The following is a 23,937-nucleotide window of genomic DNA, read 5'->3' on the forward strand; positions in this document are numbered from 1 at the left end:
TCAGGTGCTTCTGTGCTCTTGCAATCACCTAATGCTGCTTGCTTTGGCTTCCACGGCGGGTGTTGCTGCATACTTAAGGAGCAGTGGAAAGTGCATGTTAAAACATTACTAGGTCGGGAATTTTGCTAAAATTGCACAATCTGCTTATGTAAAGGGAACCACACTGCGGAATAACCAAATCTTAATCATGAGCACGATATGCCAAATGCTAAAGCTTATTATTTCTCAATATTTAGAAGAATACTTTAAAGGCATCATCTTTTTCTTTAAGGGTAATGGACAGAATTCCAAGAGAAGGCAAGCGTAGCAGGGGGCAGCAGAAAGTTAGGTGGGCAGAGGAGATCAAGAAGTTTGCGGGGATACAGTGGCCGCAGTGGGCGAAGGACAGGGTTAATTGGAGAGACATGGGAGAGGCCCTTGCCCTGCAGTGGGTGTATTCAGGCTGCGGATGATGTTTGCAGTGTTTCCAGTCAAGTCATCTGTGCTGGTAGAGAATCGTTTATTTTAAAAAATTGCGAGGACACTTTGGCACCTAAAGTATTAGAGGCGAAAGCCGAGCACATTACGTCGTGACGACTTCCGGTGGATGTGACATCACACCATTCCCATGGCTATATCGATACCCAAATTATACATCTTTCGGGGATCTTAAGTGTTAATTACGCTTAATTACACATTTTCCCATCTAATTTGACACAAATCCGATGTTTTACTGACCATTCTGTGACAATTTTCACTATGCCGTGATGACTTCCGGTGGATGTGACGTCACACCGTTCTGTGGCTATATCGACATCCGTGGTATTTTGACGCAACTTCGACATTTTTGCCTGTAATTAATTAACCAATTAATCTACATTCATCCAACTCGGCTTCTAGGTTCTTTTTTCCTCCTCTATCTGAAGCAACCATTGGTTTTCTTCTACCTTTTTTAGTTCCCGAGTTAAACTCGTGTGACACGCTTTGTTAACGGACGACAGTATGAGCCATTAAAGGCTTTCACCTTAATTTGGCTGTGTGCAAAGGCACTTTCAAGCTCTGTTATGTGTGAGCTCTTGTGTGACTCAGTATACACGCATAGAAAATCATCCAAGAGCACATGGCACACGGTGATTTGCTCGGCAGCCTACATTTGTCTACCTCTTTAGTGTTGGTGTCTGACCTGTCTTTGTCTTCCACAGTCTGAAAAATCTGTTTGAATTGTGCTGCAGAATTTCAGTTAAGGGCAGTTTCCTTGGATACACTTGATGTTAACAAAGCCGCCGCGGTGGCTCAGTGGTTATGGTGTTCGGCTGCTGACCCGAAAGAGGCGGGTTCGATCCCGGCCGTGGCGGCTAGAATTTCTTTGGAGGAGAAATTCTAGAGGCCCGTGTGCTGTGCGATGTCAGTGCACGTTAAAGAACCCCAGGTGGTCGAAATTTCCGGAGCCCTCCACTATGGCATCCCTCATAGCCTTAGTCGCTTTGGGACGTTAAACCCCATAAATCAAACCAAACTTGATGTTAACAGAGCCATAACATCTTGACATTGCAAGGTTACGTCATGTCTGAGATGGGCCTTGTCTTGTTGATGTCTTCAACCTGGGAATCCCCATTGGTTGAAAGACAGTAACTGATTTCTGAAGGGCCAAGTTTAAGGTGGCCTGGGCCTGCTTGCACGAAGCAAATGAGACAGTCTAGTTTCCAGTCTATTCACGGTCTTAACCCTCTCTTGGTGTCCAGGAAAGCAAAGGCACACAGCTGGCTCACTTTGTGCATGGGCAGCTGAACTGCACATTGAATAAAAAGAAACTTGAAGAATTAGAAGCTTTTAGTTAGTGTTCATGTTTCTTCTGGAAGGATGGGTCAGGTGTCCACTGGCAAAATGAGCCAGTTATATGCCTTTGCTTCCTTAAAAACCAAGAGTGGGTTTAGATTGTGAATAAGATTGTACTATTAATTAGATATCTAATTGTCTTCATGCAAATGTCAAGTGGGTGTGACCTGTGGGTGGGCTGAGGGTCTGGGACCACTCAACAAGGGCCGTGTGCTCCCAAGAGGTCAGTGGCAGGGTTTGTGGTGCTGATGGATGTCGCTGCTTGTTCCTTTGCAGAGCCTGCGGGACCACATCACGGTGTCTCCAGCTGGCGTGGCATTTGTACGTCCCTCAATTCGCAAGGGCCTGCTGCCACAGTGAGAACCCCCTTTTCCTTTTCTTTTTTCTCTCTCTCTCTCGTGGCACCCCTATTTTTTAGGGGGTGTGCAAATATTCGAAATTTCGAATACGAATCGATAATGTTTGATACTTGGTTGCTACTCGATTCGGGAAGTTGATACAGTAGTCAACTGATTTTTCAGACTCCACACAATGTTTTGCATTTCATTGAGACACTGTCACGCACCTCATGGGAACCTGTGCCTAGCATATAAACGCTTGTAAGGGCCGTACCCAAACTTTCCAAGACCCACGAAATGCATGCACTGTGGCCTCCGCGATCAGCTCCGGCTGCGAGCAATGGCATGCTTGATCGCGGAGGCCACACACACATACAGCAGCTTCCAGGTGTTGCCCATGGATGTCGCCAAAGGTGATGCCTCATCATCATAATCATCAGCATCAACCTTTCCTCCCAGCGCAAGCTCTCGCTATCCATATCAGCATCAGTATCACTCCAGCTTTTTGTGGCTGTCAGAGGCATCATACACGGGATTTGTGGTAGCACGTTAATTCGCCGCAGTTGGCTTTCGTGTGGTGCCGCCGAGCGTTGTAGTTTTAGCACGATGGGCTAGCACCTTAATAGCTACATGGCTGCGTTTGCTCTCGGCCATGGCAAGCGTGCGGTGGGCGGGAAATTCAACGTATCCGAGAAGTGCGTCTGATGATCGTGCAACCAAAAGGATATATTGTGGAACACAAGCTGCAAAAAGTACATTTTATGAGGCAGCGGAATGCAGCAGACTTTGCCTTGCAGCTGGGCTATGATGACTTCGCAGCTTCAGATGGGTGGTTGCACTGTTTCCGTGAACCTTGTGCTTTGTGCGGTGTCAGGGGAGGTGAGGGCTCGTGAACCTAGAAACATGTGAAGGTTGGAGCTGCGAGGTCCTACATGGCTACCTAGGAAGTACTCCCCATAGGATGAGACGGGCTTATTTTTCAAGTTGCTGCCTGCCAAACCCATAACGTGCAAAGATAACAAGTGTACGGGGGGTAAAAGAAGCAAAGAATGAGTAATGGTGATGGTTGCAGTGAACATGACCAGAAATTAAAAGCTACCACTGTTTGTGGCAGCAAAGTCTAGCAGTGAACAGGAAGGCTTGGATGACTGGGGAGTTGTTTAAGCAGTGTCTCATGAAGGTAGACGTGAAGTTCGAACGCTGTGGCTATAAAGTCCTTCTTCTTGTTGATAGCTGCTCTGCGCACAAGATTGAAGTTGAAGTTACACAAGATTGAGCTGGCCTTTCTTCTGGCCAACACAATGGCAGTGCTGCAGCCCATGGACCAGGTCAATATAAAAAGTTTGAAGACATTTTATTGGCGGCACATGCTGGAAAGAATTATTTTATACCGGAACTTCAAAGTGACGCTCTAGAGTGCACTGCATATGCTTATGCGTGCTTGGGAGCAGGTAACAGTGGCTTCAGTAGACAATTTCTATAGCCACGGAAGTCGAGCAAGCAGACGAGCCACCTGCGCTTGGAGACTGCGTCACTAGCGTCTCTGCTGCCATGTCGGATGTTCTGAAAGAAGTCTCCTTTGCAGACTACGTCAATGTGGATGCGAGCGCAGTTGTCTGTGGTGCGTCCACAGACGAGGACATCATTTCCCAAGTTAAAAATTTAGAACCTGTCGCTGCCAGTGCTGACGACGAGGAAGATGACAAGGCACCAGTGCAGCCCTCCATTGCGGAAGTTGTGGCTGGACTTAATGCCACCCTCTTTTCTGCAGTTTTGAAGAAGGTGAAGAGGAAGCCTTCCGCCACATTCGCTCTATAGAGCAAAAAGTGCTTGCCGTTGCCTTCAAAGTAAAAAAAGTAGACCACAATCACGGATTTTTTCAAGCAAAATTAAATTGATGCCATACCCTGCTGCTTCTTGGTTGCAGTATACTGTTTTTCTTCATTGCTTTCGTTAGTTCGAACTTCGGTTAATTCGAACTGAGATGGCGTCCCCTTGTGGTTCGAATTAACAAGCTTTTACTGTATCACATTTTTTTCTGACTTGATTTCGATTCTCTGTCTAGGTTTCTGTCGAGAAACTTGGCTCACAATCTGGTGGACAGGTTGTGATGATGTCACAAAGTCACATGACCTTTCTCAAGCAATCATTAATTAGTCACCTGGCACGGTGGGCAGGTTGTGATGACATCACAATGTCACATGATCTATAAATCAGGGTGGCCCATCAGGGCAGGTTGAGGTGATGTCACATGGTCACATGACCTCTTCTGGCCATTCACTGAATTCCGTCCTGGACATCGGTGGGTTTTTGGTGTGACAACAGCTCTAATGATACCGCATTTACTCGAATCTGGGCCGGTACTTTTTTTTTATAAAATCGTTCACAAAAATCGGGAGTCGGCTTAGATTCGAGGATGCAGTTTGCCCGCAACCGCTAGATGCACAGCGCCACCTCGCGGCCACAGACTTGCAGCTTGTAGGCTCTGTTTTGCTTGTTCAAACTTTGTGAACAAAGGTCTCATCATTCTGTGCTTGCTTGTGTTCGTCGTTGCGTGACATCGAGAAGCACCCGTGTTCGCGGTGCAGTGGCACCCACCAAGCGATGCCATTGCACCATGGCTTTTAAGCGAAAGGTAGTTTTGGAGGCGGAGCAAACTTCAAACCTGCAAGCCCAGCGCGGCTTCGATGTGGACGAGAAGAATGTGGGCCAGTGGCGGAGGCAGCTGAACGAGCTTTTCAACTGCGCTTTGCTGCCTTCACTGGACCCAAGAGCGGGTGACACCACGAGGTGGAGAAGGACGTCGCTGACATTATCAGGAAGCAAAGGGAAAGTGCAATGCGCGTGAAGACGGAGATAATACAGGCGAAGGCGAGGAAGATTGCAAACGTTAGAGGCATCACATGGACCCAATTTAAAGCCAGCAGGAAGATTGCAAACGTTAGAGACCCAATTTAAGGCCAGCAGGGACTGGGTCACTCGTTTCATGAAGAATTTCGGGTTCAGTCTACGACGGCGGACTTCTGTGTGCCAAACTTGCCCCCTGACTTTGAGGAGAAGCTGGTCGCATTCCAGCGCTTCGTTATCAAGAAGCGGCTGGAGAAGGAGTACTGACTGGGCCAAATCGGTTACGCCGATCAGACCCCGGTGTATTTTGGCATGCCTGTGGCGTACACTGTCAATGAGAAGGGTGCAAAACAGCTGATAGTAATAACTTCTGGGTACGAGAAGAAGCGCATTACCGTGATGTTATGTTGCACGGCTATTGGGCAAAAACTGCCACCCTACATCATTTTTAAGTGGAAGACACTGCCAGCCAGAGATGTTTTCCCTAAAAGCATCTTCTCTCACGAGGATAGATAGATGAGTGGTGCCCTAATCGGAGATTGGGTGAAGACTGTTAGCAACACCGTGCCGTATCCCTATTGTTCGAGGAGTCACTCCTGGTTCTTGACTCCTACCACGGCCACTTCACAGATGCTGTAAAGTCTGTGCTTTCGGAAGGTAATTAACAGACATTGCGGTAATACCTGGAGGTATGACGAGCCAGCTGTTACCGCTCGATGTTGCTATCAACAAGCCATTTAAGGATAGGCTGCGGAAGCATTACGACGACTGGCTGATGCAGCGAGGCCACCAGCTTGCACCGACCGGGCACATCAAGCGTGCTTCGCTTAGCCAAGTGGCAAATTGGGTCGCCGCGGCGTGGTAGGAAATTCCGGCCGAACTGATTGTGTGGACTTTCCGAAAGTGCGACATCTTGAATGTGCTGGGCGGAAGCGAGGACAATGTGCTGTGGGAAGGGGACAGTGATATCGCTGAAGACTACGTTGAATGAATATTGGACATGCTATGACGAGCATTGCAAGCGTAATAAAATTCATGTTCTAGTCCCAGTCAATGCCTTTTTTTATTCAATTACCTTCGAGGTAAAATCTTTTTAATTTTCTGACCTTGTGAATTTCGGGGTTTGGCATAGAATAGAGGTCAGTCTAGATTGGAGTAAACACGGTATCACATTAATAATTTTCCTGTGACTGTGTTAAGGGATTTACGACTATTATGAGTATTAAGGAAGTTGTCAAATACAGTCACCAATCGATGCTAGGATGGGCATTAGCACTAGCAGAGCGTTCTTTCATGTATGCTGGAACCACATCCGTGCATCCCTTTGTTTGCCAGAATAAGGTTTCCTTCAGGATGGCTTCAGCACAGTGCAGCTGGCGACCCTGCTGTGTGTATGCATGCTTGCCCCTCCTTTTTTTTTTGTTTCTCCTGTGTCGTAATGCTACCCCGTGTGCAGGATGCTGAACGAAGTACTTGGCACTCGACTGATGGTGAAGCAAGCCTTGTCCCATTGCACAGACAAGGTGAGACGCCAGCAACTCACTCTTTGTACGGGAGACGGGAAAGACCCATGAACATCCATCATCACATGGCACAATTCTGTTCTATCAGCAGTACAGTCCCCCAGCTTGGATGGATAGATGGGTGCTAGGAGCGGCCCCTTTGAAACGGAGTGGTAGCAGGTGCCACCTTATTCGGTATTAGTGTGAAAGCACTCACACGCTCACCCACACCGACCAAGAACCTTGTCACTGTACGTATGTATGCACGTACATACAATATTAGTTTAGTTTAATTTAATGGGGTTTAATGTCCCAAAGGAACTCAGGCTATGAGGGACGCCGTAGTGGAGGGCTCCGGATATTTCGACCACCTGGGGTGCTTTAACGTGCACTAACTTCGCAGAGTACACAGGCCTCTAGTATTTCGCCTTCATTGAAATTTGGCCACCGTGGCCGGGATCGAACCCGTGTCTTTCGGGCCAGCAGCCGAGCGCCATAACCACTGAGCCACCGCGGCAGGTGCAGATTTTATGGGAGGGGGGGTATTTTAGACATCTTACAAAGAAAACCATGCCGAATTCCATTTCATGGGCAAAAAAGTCTCAAAACTGCTGGTGATTTAGCACTGCTAACCACAAAATATTGAGAGAAAGCAGGTTTCTTTCTGCAGGTGGACACCAATTCCACGTACCTGAAACCGTGATTGAAAGTGTGCTTCCTTTCCTTTCATCATGGAAGTTGATGAAGGTGACGACGTGCAATGCACAGTGCCAGAGTGTGTTGCAGTCTAACACGAGGCGTGACAGCTGTGACGATAGCATAGTGCTGTCGTGCAGTGGCCAGCGAAGCTTATCAGTTTGCACTGCCACTGGTTCAGAAGCCAGTCGTGGAAATACTTCTTTAAGTCTTCAAGCTGGCCAAGGTTAGCCTCATTCAAAGTCTTGTTCATTTCTTGCCATTTCTCGCATCACGAGACTAACTTCAGAGGCTGCACCACACACCAGGTTATGAGGCCAATAGTGTTCTTGCTCTAAACTAATGCATGGAGTGCTTGCTGGACGCGACTTCCCCCCCCACCTGCCTGGTGTGCAGCACATGTGGTGTTTGCTTCCTGATGCAGGCACTGCGGCGAGTACTGGATGCTCAGCAGCTCAGCCTCAAGCTGATTGCCAACGTGACGTACGGCTACACGGCTGCCAGTTTCTCGGGACGCATGCCGTGCGTTGAGGTACTGACTTGGTCTGGTCAGGTTTGCATTGCATGCCTTTACCACTCTTAAGATGACATGCCGTGAGGTGAGGAATTGTTTTCGATTGTAAATCAAACCCGCGACTTTGGATTTTCAGATTGAAAAAATAGGTTGACTTGCAATGGTGTAAATACAGTACATGAGTAAATATAGTATTTACTTATTGTCAATGTCTGCTATAGTTGCATTTTCCTCATCGGAAAAAATTACAAGCAGTGCCGTTTATTTTTTTTTTTGCTGTTGTATGGAATGTCCTGGAAATCTTTTCAGTGGTTTAATAATAAACCACCAGTTCTAACTTATTGTTGATGAAGAATGAGAGGTAGTTAATTTATAGAGAGAGTTTAATCAGCCTCACTCACAGTGCTATGTACAGGTAAATTCGGACACTCACATCTGGCTGCGTTTACGATACAAGGAAAAAAGTTGAAAAGTAAAAGTGCAAAATGCAGCAGTGGGCTGCACTGCAGCAACGTTTTTAGTTGAGCATTGTAACGCCTGTCACACGGCTCATTTAAACGATTGTGTTCACCTACTTAAGAAGACAAACCACTGGCTTAGGCTGTTTCAGCTGTCAGCAAGCACACGCCGTCAGATCTACCCGGAGGTGCTGTGCACCTGCTTGGTTTTGAGCGACTGCCCATGACTGGACATTTGAAGTCTCATAAGATCTGCTGGAGAAGAAGGACCTTCATTTGGTGGTTGACGCGCAGCTGTCCGCTGCACGATAGTCCTTGAGAAATGTCATTGGAGAAGAGCATAATAGAAACACTTTGTGTGTTCAAACGTATACTACACATTAAAAGACAGGCACTCTTGCTTTTCATCTCCGAAGAAACACGGCCAGTGTGGCCGTGAATTGAACCTGCAAAAGAAAGGTCATTGCTATGGCTTTGTGGTCATTTTAATGTTAAGACATTGCGGGCTGCAAAAAATGACTGTTTAAAAATCTAGTGGTAGCGCATAGCTTATTGCGCGTGTACAGTTAAACCCGGATGCAGCAAACCTCCACGTAACAAATCCCTCGAAAGTTACAAAGTTTCTCCATTCCCCAACACCACCCTCATTGAACTCCATGCATACTCTCCATCCTCATTTGCAAACTCCATATAACAAAGGGGTCGTGGCAGTCGACCCAAGTATAACGAGCTCTCCACGCTGACTCTCCGTTAACTAGTGCTGCATCATCATCATCATCAGCCTGACTGCACCCACTGCAGGGCGAAGTCCTCTCCCATGTCTCTCCAATTAACCCTGTCCTTCTCCAGTTGTGGCCAAAGTTTCTTCGCAAACCTCTTAATCTCATCCACCCACCTAACTTTCTGCCGCCCCCTGCTACGCTTGCCTTCTCTTGGAATCCACTCCATTACCCTTAAGGACCGGCGGTTATCTTGCCTTCGCATTGCATGCCCTGCCCAAGTCCACTTCTTCCTCTTGATTTTAATTAGGATGTCATTAACCCGCGTTTGTTCCCTCACCCACTCTGCCCTCTTCCGATCTCTTAACGTTACACCTATCATTCTTATTTCCATAGCTCGCTGTGTTGTCCTTAACTTAAGCTGAACCCTCTTTGTAAACATTGCTAGGTTCAGTTTCCAATGGTGGCTGCGTTACTTGAAATTGCTATATCACAGTCGGGCTGTGACGCACTGATAGCATCGGGCAAGAACAACGCAACAAGAACAAATTATTTATTCATTTATTCTTTGTTATCATTATTATCGTATTATTTCATACCCATTCCATACTGCTGTGGCACGACAAGGATGTAGACGGAGTGAGCACTTGTGTTGTCGTCACTCCGTTGACGTCCTTGTCCTTGTGGTGGCACAGCAGTATGGATTCGTACCAAATCGCCCAATTCTCGAACCTTTTTGAATTTTATACCCAACCTGTGACGTTGTAGTCACGTGTTGTGTGGTTTGCCAATAGCATATCATCTCTCCTCCCTTGAAGGTCAGAGCCATCGCAGTCAGGTTGATGTTGGCAAAGTTGGTGGTTGGCTGATGTGCAGCTCTGGTGGTGCAGGTTGCGGACAGTGTGGTGAGCAAGGGTCGGGAGGCCCTGGAGCGAGCCATCCGCACGGCCGAGGCTACCGTTCCCGGGGCGCGAGTCATCTATGGTGACACCGACAGGTCTGCTTATTCTCCCTTCCCAGTGTGGGCCTTGTAAGCATGGGCGGACAGAGCATGCAACTGGAATGTGTTGCTGCTCTGTATCAGCCTTGCTTCTCCTGCAGTGGCTGTTTTGAAGGGACGAGGCACTCTCGTGGAGTCGCAGTCGTGTGCTATATATCCTATTCGTCGTGTCAACAATGCCTGCCAGTAGTGATCGTGAATGTACAGAGGGTAAAACGCTTCCCTAGAACACGCTCGGGGCATGTTTCGGGTTGAAAAATCGATATGTAGCAATAACGTTGGGTTAAAAATGGTCTGGATTTAAGCATGTGCAGTTAAAATAATAGGGTTTCAACTTCACTTTTTGCCTTCCTGGTTGGTAGCGGCTTTGAGGGCTGGGAAAGAGAGAGTTAGGTCGTTCTAGACGTGCATTTTGCCCTCTGTACTCGTGTCGTAGTGTTGGCAGATGGGCAGCCGTGGCTGTAGCTGTCCCCATCACCAACATGGCTGCACCACTCTTTGGCACCGCCGCCCAGCCGTCAGTTGCTCACTCTCGCTGTATGTAACCCATGGCCGAGTTGGCTGGTAACTTGTAATCGTGTTATAATTAAACCTGCGTCACTGACACATGCATGACAGGTGTGGGATTGTGTTGGGATTGGGTGTGGTCATGCGGACAATTAGCCGCTGAAAGCTTCACCATCTCCTAAGCGACAGCATCTGCGCTTGCCCATTCTGTTCTGGGGCTGGAGTTGGCATTTTGCATTCTTATGAATGCCCAAGAGAGCTGCTGCATCACTCCCACTCCTTTTCTTCCTTGCCAGCTTGCAAATGCAGGCGCCCATCCACTGGTGTGCAAAAGCATGCCGAAATATGAGTTTGCCTTGAATTCATTCATCTGTGTTTTGCAGCACGTGTGTGTAGCCTCCTTGTTGCTTAAATGGGTGTCTACCAGGTGACGGCAGCACACACAGCAGCAGGCACACACTTGCGTGTGCACTTGAAACTTAGCCCATTGGGCTGGAAGCTGATTATGGGGGCAGAAAAAATATCTTTGGCAAACTATGAAGGGGAGTTTTTAATGTGATAGCGTTAAGGGCCCTGTTCACCAGAAAATCTGGGGTCAGCGTTGTCAGCAAAAAGTCACGAGCATGGCTCTGACAGTGGTCCCCATAGAGCAACCAAGGAGGGAGGTGAGCCACCTTTGTCACGTGACCTTGCGGCGTCACGTAAACTACCCATCGGAGAGTGAGCAAGCAGCTCACCGTGGCAGGTGGCAGTTAGATTAATGCTGGTCGCTCGCTCTAGAAGAGCAACCTGGGCCCCAGAAGGCTGACCGCTGGGAGCACCTGCCATCGTACAGCAGGGCTGCATCGCTTAATCGGTGCTCCACCGCACCAGGAGGTGGTATGAGTACTCCCAGGGATCTGTGCATGTAAAGTAGAGAACGACATTCTGCGTGTAAGGCAGTTAAACCATTTTGCTATTGTGTCATACCCTTAAGACGGAGCTTAAATGTCCCCTCCAATTTTTGTTGGTTATTTTACTGTGCTGCTGCACAGTGCAATGCTATGCTGGCTCTTTTTGGCTTTTTGTGTGTGTGTCTGTTTCTCTGTTTGATGTCTTGTTTTGATGGATCTGCTCACGCAGCAGCAGCCATTAGCTTCAAGTGACACTGCTTTATTTCCCCGCTTACTGTTGAAAGGCACTGTATGCATTCAAAATTTGTACGACTGAAACACACAAGAAAACTTGCTTAGCTGATACAAGGTTGTGAGCAGTGGTCAGTGTAAGGCATGGCTTCCTGACGGTGCATTGGTGCAATGCCTGTGTGCAGCCTGTTTGTGCTGCTGGAGGGCCGGTCAAGGCTGGAGGCATTCCGTCTGGGCCAGGAGATTGCCGACCGGGTTACAGCGCAGAACCCCCGGCCCATGTGCCTCCGCATGGAGAAGGTGCGTGCTCTTTCTACAGGCACTGTATTGCCACTGGACATCCACCGGACATCCACCGGATGTCCACGGGTGGCTTGAGTGCCCATTGGGCCTTTTTTGAGCAGTGACGAGTGCTGCCTGTTCAACTGTCATTGAAACTGCTACAGCAACCTCAGTGGCTGTGGATGTGAGCTATGCTGATTTAAACTTGACTCTGAGCATTCCTGTAATTCAGGCTTGTGTATTTTCCTGAAGAGCCCTGGACCACTAACGTGAATTGTCTGGAAATTTTAAAGTCGCGTTTAAGCATGGCTGACAGCACAGTCATTTTTGGCCCCAACGACAGTTGCAATGACAGTGGCACATGTAGCACTTGCCACTGCGCAGTCACTCTGCTCAGTTTGGTAGTAAATGAATTGGTTTCACCTTGGTATGCTGCTATGTTCCCCACAATTCCTGTTGATAAGACCTAGTCTTGATGGCGCATTCTAGGCCTGATCCCAAAGGATTGTACTAAGGACCAGTGAGCCTGTGCTGTTCGTGATCCAACCACACTGAAACAGCTCACTGAGGCAACAGCAAAAAACTTGCTGTGGGCGATTGTTGGAATTTTCAGATGGAAATCAAATACAAATATCAAGGAAAAATGCCTTTCAGTGTTAAATTGAATATCTGCTCAGTATGAAAGCACCTTTCAGAAAACAGTAATCACGCAAATGTAGTGTCGTTCTTTTTTTCGAGAATATTGTATGCCCTTTGCAAGTGATAGATAGATAGATACAGAGAAAGAGAAAGGCAGGGATGTTAACCAGAAAGGATTCCGGTTGGCTACCCTGCACAGGGGAGGGGAATAAGGGGAATTAAAGAGGGAAGAGAGAAGGAACGGGAAATAATAACAGTCTGTCAATCAAGGCAGTCTCTCGCAAAAAACAAAAGAGTGCCTTGTAAGCCTTGATGGCAGTTGACTGTTGTGGCCATGGACCGAGGATCTTGGCCTCTGTGAAAGGGCGAGGATCCAGGCGGTCCAGAGCACAGCGCAGCTTATGTCTTTCGGCCATAAAGGCAGGGAACTCACCCTTTGCAACTGAAATAAACATAACCAGACTGGTTAAGAAAGAGTTAACTGCTAGCCTAGTTGGTTGTTAGGCATTATAGAATGATTTTGGTGCCAAAACTACGGTTAATCGGAGTCTCAATTAATTGATAGGACAGGGTCTGTTGCCCTCTAATGCGAAGGAGGGTGCAAACCTCCGTCTGTCCAGCTAATCCAAGCGGCAACCAGTCTGTAATGCTTGGCACAACTAAGTGCGTGTCGTAAGACAAGCCAAGGGGATGATGTGAGCACAGAACATCTTGCTCAGAGCGAGCTGGGTGGCATGCACAGGTGTACCAGCCCTGTGTGCTGCAGACCAAGAAGCGCTACGTTGGCTTTGCCTACGAGCACCCTGACCAGCTGGAGCCCAAGTACGACGCCAAGGGCATTGAGACCGTCCGTCGGGACACCTGCCCCGCCGTTGCCAAGGTGAGCCGGGGAGGCTGTCCAAGTGTGCCCTATTGGTTGGGGCATGCATAGCAACTGAGGCATCTTTCATGGTGCTGACAGGAGGGAAGTGGATGGAAGTGCTGGGGAATGGAGGTGTGGGGTGACCTCATTAGCTCTGGCTGGCTGGGCTCAAACCATTTAAGCTGCTCGGGCTCATTTGTGACCAGGGAAGTAAGGCCGCGATGGAGGATCCTGGATTTAGGAGACGGGATGGATGGGTTCACAGCAGGATGGCCAGGAGTATGAATGCGGCATTTAGCTGGTCATCGAGGGTTTTCATGGCACTTCAGCATTGATCAGTTTATGAGCAGTCAAGTAAATCAGTGCACTCTTTATGAATTCCCGCCGCGGTGGCTCAGTGGTTACAGCGCTTGGCTGCTGACCCGAAAGACGCGGTTCGATCCTGGCTGCGGCGGCTGAATTTCGATGAAGGTGAAATTCTAGAGGCCCGCGTGCTGTGCGATCAATGTCAGTGCATGTTAAAGAACCCCAGGTGGTCGAAATTTCCAGAGCCCTTCACTACGGCGTCCCTCACACCCTGAGTCACTTTGGGAGGTTAAACCCCAATAAATCAAACCAACCAATCTTTATGAATTAAAACTCTAATCTGGGCGAGTTGGTTCATAGCTTGAAAGGGGTACGTACTTGCGCAAAAGACAGGACGAAAACGAGGAAACATAAGTGACATTGTACATTTCTTTGTGTCGTTGTGTACATGCGCATTGTACATTTCTTTGTGTCGTTGTGTACATGCGCATTGTACATGTAATTTGTGTTTCCTCGTTTTCGTCCCGTCTTTTGCGCAAGTACGTACCCCTTTCAAACTCTTTATGAAGTTCACGATGTAATAATAGCGCGAAAGGAACACGTGTTCCTTTTAGGCGACGTCTACAGGTGGCAGCACAAGTGAAGTTTGGTCAGGGTGATTTGAAATATGTAATGTAAACATTGCGACAGGGTGTCACCTAGCAACCTTTATACTTACCCTTCTCCAGGAATGCTACACTACTTCACACCTCAGCTACACTTATTGCAGCTGCTGCTATCACCAGCCTTTATGGATATCCGAATATGAATATGAAGAAAAAATGCCTTTGGATATCAAATAAAATATAGAATTATGTGTTCTGTACGAAAAAAAATTTTTTGAGAAAAAGATAAATGGGCGAATGTTGTCCTTATTTTTTTCTGAGTAGTGTATGCCTTGTGGCCAAAAAATGAACAGAATTGAGAGACTTTCACGAAGGCAACAAATTTGAATTGATGCAGGCTCGGTCCACGCCGAATTCTGTGGCGGCACTGTGGTTGTCATTACCTTCGACAACACGATTACAGTTCACTTGAATTTCAAGCTGTAGGTAGTCCTCTTCAAACTCATTCTGACTTCCGTTAGGGCTGTCAAGAAACAACTGACACGAAACAAAGTAACATGCGCCTGCGGTGCACGTGAAACCTGCTGAGCGCCGCCGGTACCAGGCCCATGTGACAACATGCTGATAGAGTTATTGGTGTTGCTTTCGGCTGGTTTTTGGCGTTCTGTGCTGCCATCTGTTGTGTAGTGCTGGAACGTAGCAACATAATAAGCTAGAGGTTGCACTCTGGATGCCGCGCCACCTCACGACTCTGATGGCTCGGTCTCGATGACAGAGTGAGCAAGTGCGCTTGATGGCCTTGGCTACATGCTCTTCCTTGCGAAAAAGAGGGTGCTTAGGTATGCAAGCTCTTTTGCAAATTTTTTTTCGAAAATGGGGGGAGGGATCTGTTTGAAAACGGTTTTCTTGGATAAAACAGGGAAATTTTATGAAAGTAGTCAGAAAACTAATTTGAATGTGGCAAAAAAAATTTCGTGTAAGTACGCCAAGAAATAAAAAATGTTTGCCATGTCGCCCCTTCACCTATCCGAAATCAAGGTCGGTATGTTTGATAGAAAAGAGAGGTGTCCTGATAACCGTACAGCCGCTGAGTTGTGTAAACTCTGTGCTTTGATTGACATGAGTGGCGCGGCATGCCGAAGGTGTGGCAGATCTGGACCTGTCTTCGAAGAGTCAGCACTGTTCGGAGGCAGCGCGTGGGACTTATGTACGCTGTGGGTGAATTCCAAGGGAATGTGCTAATGTGCAGCTCCCTAGGCTACATTTCCCGAAAATTTCTAGTGGGGTAGCTTCATATTCACTTATTGAACGCTTGCTGAAATCCTAAATACTATTTTTTTCTTAGTTTGTCATTTTCATGCAATCTCAGTGCTTGTGCATTGCATTATTGCACTTACTCTTGTCACATATCGCAATGAAACTTGTTAGTGATATGCTTTACTGTATGCAGAATGCAGCTTTTCTATTTTTATGCATTTCTTAGTTGTGCCCCGCCGCAGTAGCTCAGTGGTTACGGCGCTCGGCTGCTGGCCCGAAAGATGCGGGTTCGATCCCGGCCGTGGCGGCTGAATTTCGATGGAGGTGAAATTCTAGAGGCCCGTGTACTGTGCGATGTCAGTCTGCGTTAAAGAACCCCAGGTGGTGGAAATTTCCGGAGCCCTTCACTACGGCGTCTCTCATAGCCTGAGTTGCTTCGGGACGTTAAACCCCAATAAACTAAAACTAAACCAAGCATTTCTTAGTTGCGAACGGGATTTCTTTCTGGGGGGCCATTCGAATTAACCTGTTCCAGACCCGTAGCGTCCTAATTACCGAGCGTTCTACGCCATAGATTTACATGGGCGTTGGCCTAGACCAAGTGGGCCGTTCGAATTATCTGGATTCCCGAATTAACGAAAGTTGAATCAATGAGCTCTTACTTTGGTCTAAGAGAAATGAGATTTTCTTGAGGGACATATATAATGGTTGTCTGCCTGTCTGGTGTCCTGTGTGCAGTTGCTTGAGAAGATGCTGCGAGTGCTGTTCACCTCGCGGGATGTGAGTGCAGTCAAGCGCTTTGTCAAGCTGCAGTTCTCCAAGATCCTGGCCGAGCGGGTCAGCCCCCAGGACTTCATCTTTGCCCGCGAGTTCCGGGGCCTGCACGGCTACCAGCCCAGTGCGTGTGTGCCTGCCCTCGAGATCGCCAGGTGAGGAGAGCGGCACCCCCCTTTTTCTTTTTGAAGGATCGTCCTAAGGGTCATCCATGGCAGGAATGGCTTGTGCAGCACGTGGAACAAAAGAATACAAAACAACCGCCGCTGTGGCTCAGTGGTTACGGCGCTGTGCTGCTGTCTTAAAAGACGCGGGTTCGATCCCTGATGCGACAGCCGAATTTCGATGGAGGCGAAATTTTAGAGGCCCGTGTGCTGTGCCATGTCAGTGCACGTTAAAGAACCCCAGGTGGTCGAAAGTTCCAGAGCCCTTCACTATGGTGTCCCTCATATCTGGGTTGCTTTGGGGCGTGAAACCCCTATAAACCAAACTAAAAGAATATGAAACGAATCAATGCAAATTCCCTTCCAGGATAAAATTGTTAGCCTTTTAATGCGTCAATTGTGATAAAATGGTAGTGAAAGTGGGGTAAAAAAAAAACAAAAAATTGCACGTCATATAATTGATTCTCAGGTATAAGCCATTTTTGTGAAGCTATTCTGACACGGCTAAGAATTGGTCATTCACGTCTGATGTTCATGATTCGGTTGGTTCATGACAGTGCATGCTATCAAATTTGTGCTATTGAGAATTTATTTCTGCCTGCTGTGCAGTGGCTGTAGATTAAAAATATGCGTCACACGATCAGAAAACCAATGACTGCACTGGAAAATCGGGAGAAGAGGGAGGAATGGCAGGTCTCGCATCTGCGCAGTCACCCGAATGCCAAATATTCAGTCACCCGCATACTAGGTATTCGGTTCACGAATCGAATGATTCACAGTTTGCTATTCGATTCGTATTCGAGTATTCGCTCACCCTTATAAACAATGTCTGCCATGGGATATAGTCATCGTGAACGGATATATCTTTCACTTTTGAAACACACTGTATAATTTGAAAAACACTCTGTAATGCTTGCTGTCTGAAAATGAGTGAATGCATATTTGGTTTAAGTGGCATTTGCCACTGCATTCCTGAGCTGCTGTCCTGTCAGTTTCATTTTTTTTTTCTTTCTGTGTGTGTTAGGAAGAGGTGTATGGGGCTTTGTTTTCGAGAGGGAGCTGTCTGACTTCCTTTCTGCCTTCGGATCCTGTGTCTGATGCATGAAAAGCCCACTAGACTTGGTAATGGCAGTGCTGCTTGGATACTCCCGCACCAGCCACTTTGGTGCAGCGCCCTCTATGTGTGCCTTTGTTGTCCTTATTTAGTTTTTCTATTTTTGTCCATGAACTTCCCCAAGTGAGCAACTATACTCCGTTTCATACATAGCAGGCAACGCTGCCAAAGCTAGTGCGCCTGTTCGCAGAGGCAAAGTCCGCTCTCAAAAAGTAGTTCGCCAGACAACCGAAGTGAACACAAACATTTTCGTAGCGAAAAATCTTAAGTGCCGTGACTGGCACCTCCTAGACTTTGTTTTACCTCTTCCCACATTTTCGTCCTGCGACTTGTCGAGATTTCGAGAAGCAAAAAGTACATGTGGCGGTATGATATGTGGCTGGTAGGGCGAATTGCTGCTACTAAATCCGCACCCAAAAAGTAGTTCACAGTCCGTGAAAGTTATGGCTAGACAGCCCGAACACTGAGCGCCTCACAGCTTCGACAGTCATTTTCAGTGCTACCACATCGTTTTATACTACTCTTTGCATTCGTCCAAACAGTGACCGGAGTTTGGAGAAGAACGAATGGTACGTGGCGGAGTAATATGGTTTCGCGGATGCACTACTTCAGCAACCTCCGCAGCGTTGCCTGCTATGTATGAAATGGAGTACAGCCACCACCAAGTTTTCTGTCTGGTGTGGTGCAGGCGGCTGGTGCAGCGTGACCCTCGGGCCGAGCCCCTGGTGGGTGAGCGGGTGCCCTACGTGGTGGTCTACGGCCACCCGGGCCAGCGGCTCATTGAGCTCGTGCGGCAGCCGCACGAGCTGCTGGCGAGCCACTCGCAGCTGCGCCTCAACGCCCACTACTACGTGGGACGGGCCATCGGCCCCGCCCTCAACCGCGTGCTCCGGCTGCTCGGAGCCAACTGCCTCCAATGGTGAGTGCTGGGGGCACAGCTTGAACGCAGCATGTCGCCACTCTCGGGTCGGAGTGGTGAGGTTTCTGTTCAGGTGCCATCACGATTGATTCCACCTGGTGTGTCTTTCAGCGGTGTTGAGTTGAGTTGAGTTTATTAACATTTTATAGTTCTCAGTACAGAAAACTAAGGGCCGGGGACAAAAGGTACAATGCCTGTACCTGGCTGGGTCCCCTGACCCCACAACAAAGTTGGTAGCGATGCACTCTGAATAAACAAATCATAAACTAACTAAGAAAAACGAACAAAGCACTTTGAGCGAAAACAATTTAGCATGATATTTGAAATTGTGCACAACACTCGTGCCAACATTTAAACAAAATAAAAACTGTTTTAGCAAAACCTTGTGCAGAAACCATCAGAAAAATACAGAATCCATCAGGAGACACACTTATAATCAATAATGTACAACAAATAAGTATGATAAACATAAATCAAATACAGTCCATTCCACTCAAAAGCAGTCACTCGAAAAGAAAGCGCACGTTGCCTACGAGCTCTCCTGCAGTGTGGCTTTGATGGATGTTTCTGCTCGTAAGTTGGATGGAGCCAGAGAAAGCAAAAAAAAAAAAAATCAAAAGAAGACAAATTGCAGTTATTGTGAAAGGGAAAATGGCGCTGTGAACACAAATTGCCCGCAATTTAACTGGTGAAGTTAAATGCGACTTAGGTGCACTATCACATTTACTCTTGTTTAGCTTTGTTTTTTTTTTAGCTTTTTATAAGCTCCAAAATTCAAGTTGCATCCGAACGTTCTTGCAGTCGTTCCTCAGCTTTCCTCTTGCAATAAGCACCTAAGCTGCTCGTTGCGATTCGACTTGTTGTTTCCTCTGTTCGGTGGTCTCTGAAGCGACTTGTACTTGCCTCGCTCCTGCTTGTTCCTCTGGCGACTTTATCATTCACCTCATTTTTTCTCGCTCTTCATCTGTTTCTGCATTCCGTTTAGCAATTAGCAATGTTATAACTGTCCTCGCCACCCTGCTCTGGCTTGCTGCCTTGCTATATCCACTGGATTGGTTTAGTCACGTTGGCGCTCTCTTCTTTTGCACTGCTGTTCAACTTGCCAAGCTTGTATTTCGGCTTCAGAATCTGTGAAAGGACCGGCTTCATCCATGATTTACTGCTTGCTGCGCTGCATGTTCCTCTGGTGACTTCATCCTTCGCCTCTTCTGTCTGGCATCTGCATGTGCATGCAACCATCATTTCTCACTCTTCCTCTTCACACCCTCTTCCCATTGGCTGCAGTCGGCACGATGCTCCTGCGAGACTAGCCTAGCTTCCTCCCATTGTTTGCAGCTGGCGTGACGCTCCTCTGTGCTTACCTGGTGCGACGCTTCTCCACATGTACCCGATTTACTCCGAGGCGTCAGCGTGACGAGTGATGGCTTTTTCACTAGTGGCCTATCTAGGGTATTGCGTTAGAAAAAAAAAAGAAAAAGTGAAGAAAAATGATAAGCTGTGTTGGACGGAAAGCTGGGCGAGTTGGTTTTCAACTTTACCAGCCGTACTGGCACAGCACGAAAGACAGACACAAGGAAAGGCGGGACAACACGGTGATGACTAACAACTTGAATTTTTTTTATTCAGAAAGGACTGCCTTTACAGATCAGAAATAGCACAAACAAAAAGTGTACACTCATGGAAGAAAAGCCAAAACCCAGATATCGGCTCAATATTATAACTTGCCCCAGCCCCCTCAAAGAACACAACCAGGTGACGTTTGTTAGATGCACACTCAAAATTCATTCTCGTGTCGGAAACGCCGCCTGCATGAACGCAATCTCATTTTTGTGAAGGTTAATCGAAGGTTTTGCCACGCACTTGTCCTCTTCCTCTCGAATATAGAAGGCTTCAACCACTTCGCGTGATAGCTGATTTCGATTGCCGTACAATAAGCGCATGCCTTTAAGGTCAGGAAGGCAGCCACTACAACCTTGACAGTGCAGAACAAGATTGGAACTGGGCGGTTTCCCCAGTGAATCACGGTGTTCAGTCAGGCGTCTATTCATACAACGCCCCCATCTGCCCACTATACGTCTTACTGCAGGACAGGGGAATACCCGTTGTCCCGCCTTCCCTTGTGCCTGTCTTTCGCGCTGTGCCAGTATGGCTAGCACAATAATAAGTGCTGCTTTCAAGTGATTGGAGGTTGGGAGCTTTTTGTCATGCTCTCAATCTTCAGCATTCGGTGCAAGTGGTCTCTTTGCAGTGATAGTCTCATTGCTAGGCCATTTTATTCGTGCTCGCTTAACATGCTCACATACCGTATTTACCCAATTCCGACACGCCCCCGATTCCAACGTGCACCCAATTTTGGCACCAAAAAAAAAATTCAAGCCCCGATTTTAACGCGCGCCCATTATCGGTGACCAAAAAAAAAAACTACAAGCCCCGCTTCTAACGTGCATGTGATTTCCGCGAACGAAAATAATTTGCAACCATTTTTATATTTTCAGGTGAGAGCAGGCCATTTATTCACCCAAACTTCATTCACTGTCACTCTCGGACAGCTCCTTCTCACTCACATCTCGTCTTCAGTGCCATCCATGGCATTAGAAATTCCGCATTTCTTGAAAGCACCTCGGTGGAGACGGGCATGTGATCCACACGAAGCTGCAGCGTGAAGTCAGCCAGCTCATCTTCAAGGTCGGGAAACCTCCCCACTCGCGGACCGTAGTGGCCTTTGCTTGACATTTTGCACTCAGAGATTGACTTTTTCAGTCTTCGCCAGTCGTGAACACAAGTCTCTGGCACACGAAAATGACGGGCAGCATGTCATTGCCGCTCTGTTCTGCGTGCAGAATAACTTTGCGCTTAAAGCTATTCTCGCGGCGGACACGACTTCCCTCCGTGACCACTGCATCCATCCTCAAAAACGATATCGCACGGAGAGCCTGCCGGAGAACACCACCGTTGCCTTACGGACGATGCTATAGCTTGCTACTCACGTCGTAAATGCAGCAAAAGCGAGGCGAGGCGCTTCATCCCGTGAATTCTTGTGTTCCGCGCTCGCTGACAGAAATGACAAGCACCACACCGGTTGAAAACGGCTCCTGTGACGCAGAAAACGATAAGCAAACGTGCTCCATGGTTGCCAGCAATTAGTGAGCTCCCACATCGTGTAATGGCGATTGCGGTGGGCAGCTACGGGGGCGGTTTCGGTTTGTACTTGAATCCAATGTGCATGCGATTTTGAGACTCATTTTCCCCGAAAAAAGGTGCGCATTGAAATTGGGTAAATACGGTATTTATTTTGGGGCCATTTCTGGTGAGACGAACAAATTTTCATGATCTCTTTGAGTGCATTTTGAGGGTGCATGTTTGCACTTGTATTAAAGTGCACATGCACCGCATTTCTTTGTTGTCACGCAGTGAATGCAGTTGTGTTTGCTAGTACTTTTACAGCAGACCTAATTCAAAAACTCTCCACAAAGATTTGGGAGACGTGCAGAGCATTACTTAGTAGCTTTCGAAGTTCCGAAGCTTACATGACGAGTTCACTGGGTGCAGGTATGAGGAACTTCCCCGGCCGCGCTTTGTGAACCCCCGCCCGGGCACACTAGCCGCCTACCTGGTTGTGGGCCAGCTGTGCCTGGCCTGTGGCGGCCAGTCCGAGTCTCGGCAGCTGTGCGCCTCGTGCGAGGCGGACCCCGGCTACGCGGCACTGGTCCTTGGGGGCAAGGTGCAGCGCGTCCAGAAGGCCCTGCTCGAGCTTCAGACTGTGTGCCACAGCTGCATGGGCTTCCAAGCCAGCGGGGCCTGCGTGTCGACCGACTGCCCCGTCCTGTACAAGACGGCACGGGTGACTTCGGAGGCCCAGCAGGCCCTAGACTGGAACAGCAGCCGCAATGCCGCCTCGTCGTCTTCCTAGCCTCTTGCCGTGTTCCTGCAACAGCATGGAATGAGGGCGGCACGAGCTCATCTTTCTAAAAGCACATGACTGGAGTGACCGTTATGTGGCACGCACCAGAAGTGCCCCAGTGCAGTGACGAGGGGCCCCAGCAGTGCAGTGAAGAGGGGCCCCAGAAGTGCAGTGAAGAGGGGCCCCAGAAGTGCAGTGAAGAGGGGCCCCAGAAATGCAGTGAAGAGGGGCCCCAGAAGTGCAGTGAAGAGGGGCCCCAGAAGTGCAGTGAAGAGGGGCCCCAGAAGTGCAGTGAAGAGGGGCCCCAGAAATGCAGTGAAGAGGGGCCCCAGAAGTGCACCGGTGCAGTGGTAGGAACAGAAAGAAAGGACTCTGTAAGGAACTGTGTCCCAGCTTGTCTGGCACTTTGTAATCTCAAGGACAATTTCTCGCCATCTCTTTGGAAGGATGGGCATTTGCGGACTGCCCTGCCTAGCAGTCCAGTTGTCAGTATTCCGTCAATGCTCACATTTTACTCTTGTGATCCCATTAGAGAAAGTTATTATTAGTGGCGGTAGCTGAGAGCCACGTTTGCATCTGTGTGCAAGGCAGCTGTGCAGATTGTTTATTTTCTCATCAACTGTGTTAACCATACGTGTGTGTGTGTGTTTCGTGGGCGGAGCTGAGTGTGCGCTCTTATTGAGTCCAGTCCAGGTGGTGGCTCGCGTGTGCTGCATTTCTGTACATTATTTGGCTGAACTGAGCCTCCATTGTTTTGAATTAAATGGAAAGCCCTATTTCACTCTCTTGTTGCCAGTGTCATTTTCCTGTGTGGCAGTGCTGCTTGTGTTTGGAAGCCACCATGCAGCTGTGCCGGTTTTTACAGAGCCTTTACACTTTGGACAAGTTTTTTCTTGATGCAGTGGAGTGCTGCTGTTTTTATCCAAGCAACAGGACTACAGGGGCTGGAGCCTACTTGAAAGCTCAGTGCAGCTCACAGCTGACTGGAAAATATGATACTTCACAGGTCTGAGCTGACTCAGGTCTGTAATTCTCGTGGGCTGGGCTGGGCTCAGACTTGAAGTCTCAAGTCTGGGACAAGCTCGGACCCTTACACAGATGTACCTGTGTTTGAAGCTGTGATGACTATGATCATGCCATATCTACAGTAAACTTGGGGCATTCTCACAACCCAGCTTGGATTTCCTGGTCTGGTGCCCAGATTGGTTTTAGAAATAAAGGACAACTGAAAACTGGACATAGAGAGGGTCTTTGTAGGAGAGAGAGGGGAGAGAGCTTTGACTCAACATTTTGGCCATTTAGGGAGTGCTTGCATTGTGGCTAGTTTGAATATGTGATATGATGGTGTAGCAGTGCTTAGAGAAATAAAAAAAAAATTCAGGGGGGCACTTTGATGACCTAAAGGGCGGTGAGGTGAAAGCCTTAGGCACAGTGTTTCTGCTTGCGTCACTGATGTGTGGTTAAGGCGTTAAGCTTTGCTTCTAAGAATGGAATGCAACAGAGTCTTGCAAGGCTGCCAGGGTGTCCACAGAACGTCATCGCCCATTTGGCTCTAAGCCTTCCGGTAAATTGGTTTTTGAGGAAAGGAAATGTA

At 48.0% G+C, this 23,937-nt stretch overlaps 1 protein-coding gene across 3 annotated transcripts in view; it reads left to right on the top strand.

Annotated features, from left to right (window-relative positions):
- The window catches only part of PolZ1 (DNA polymerase zeta catalytic subunit), a 146,692-nt gene extending 123,565 nt beyond the window's left edge, over window positions 1-23,127 (top strand). The window contains exons 23-31 of one of the 3 annotated variants that reach the window (XM_089563980.1): window positions 2,092-2,171; window positions 6,457-6,523; window positions 7,623-7,730; window positions 9,780-9,886; window positions 11,706-11,820; window positions 13,184-13,321; window positions 16,210-16,400; window positions 18,212-18,442; window positions 21,992-23,127. In XM_089563980.1, the coding sequence (XP_089420106.1) occupies window positions 2,092-2,171; window positions 6,457-6,523; window positions 7,623-7,730; window positions 9,780-9,886; window positions 11,706-11,820; window positions 13,184-13,321; window positions 16,210-16,400; window positions 18,212-18,442; window positions 21,992-22,352 (1,398 nt within the window). In that variant the 3' untranslated portion in view covers window positions 22,353-23,127. Of the gene's footprint in view, window positions 1-2,091; window positions 2,172-6,456; window positions 6,524-7,622; window positions 7,731-9,779; window positions 9,887-11,705; window positions 11,821-13,183; window positions 13,322-16,209; window positions 16,401-18,211; window positions 18,443-21,991 lie in introns of those variants that run through there. The other 2 variants (XR_016286455.1, XR_016286456.1) reach the window with 2 other exon arrangements.
- Window positions 23,128-23,937: the final 810 nt, after the last annotated feature.

This window comes from Amblyomma mixtum, chromosome 10 (genome assembly GCF_055824585.1).
Source record: "Amblyomma mixtum isolate Tamu chromosome 10, ASM5582458v1, whole genome shotgun sequence".
NCBI lineage: Eukaryota > Metazoa > Arthropoda > Arachnida > Ixodida > Ixodidae > Amblyomma > Amblyomma mixtum.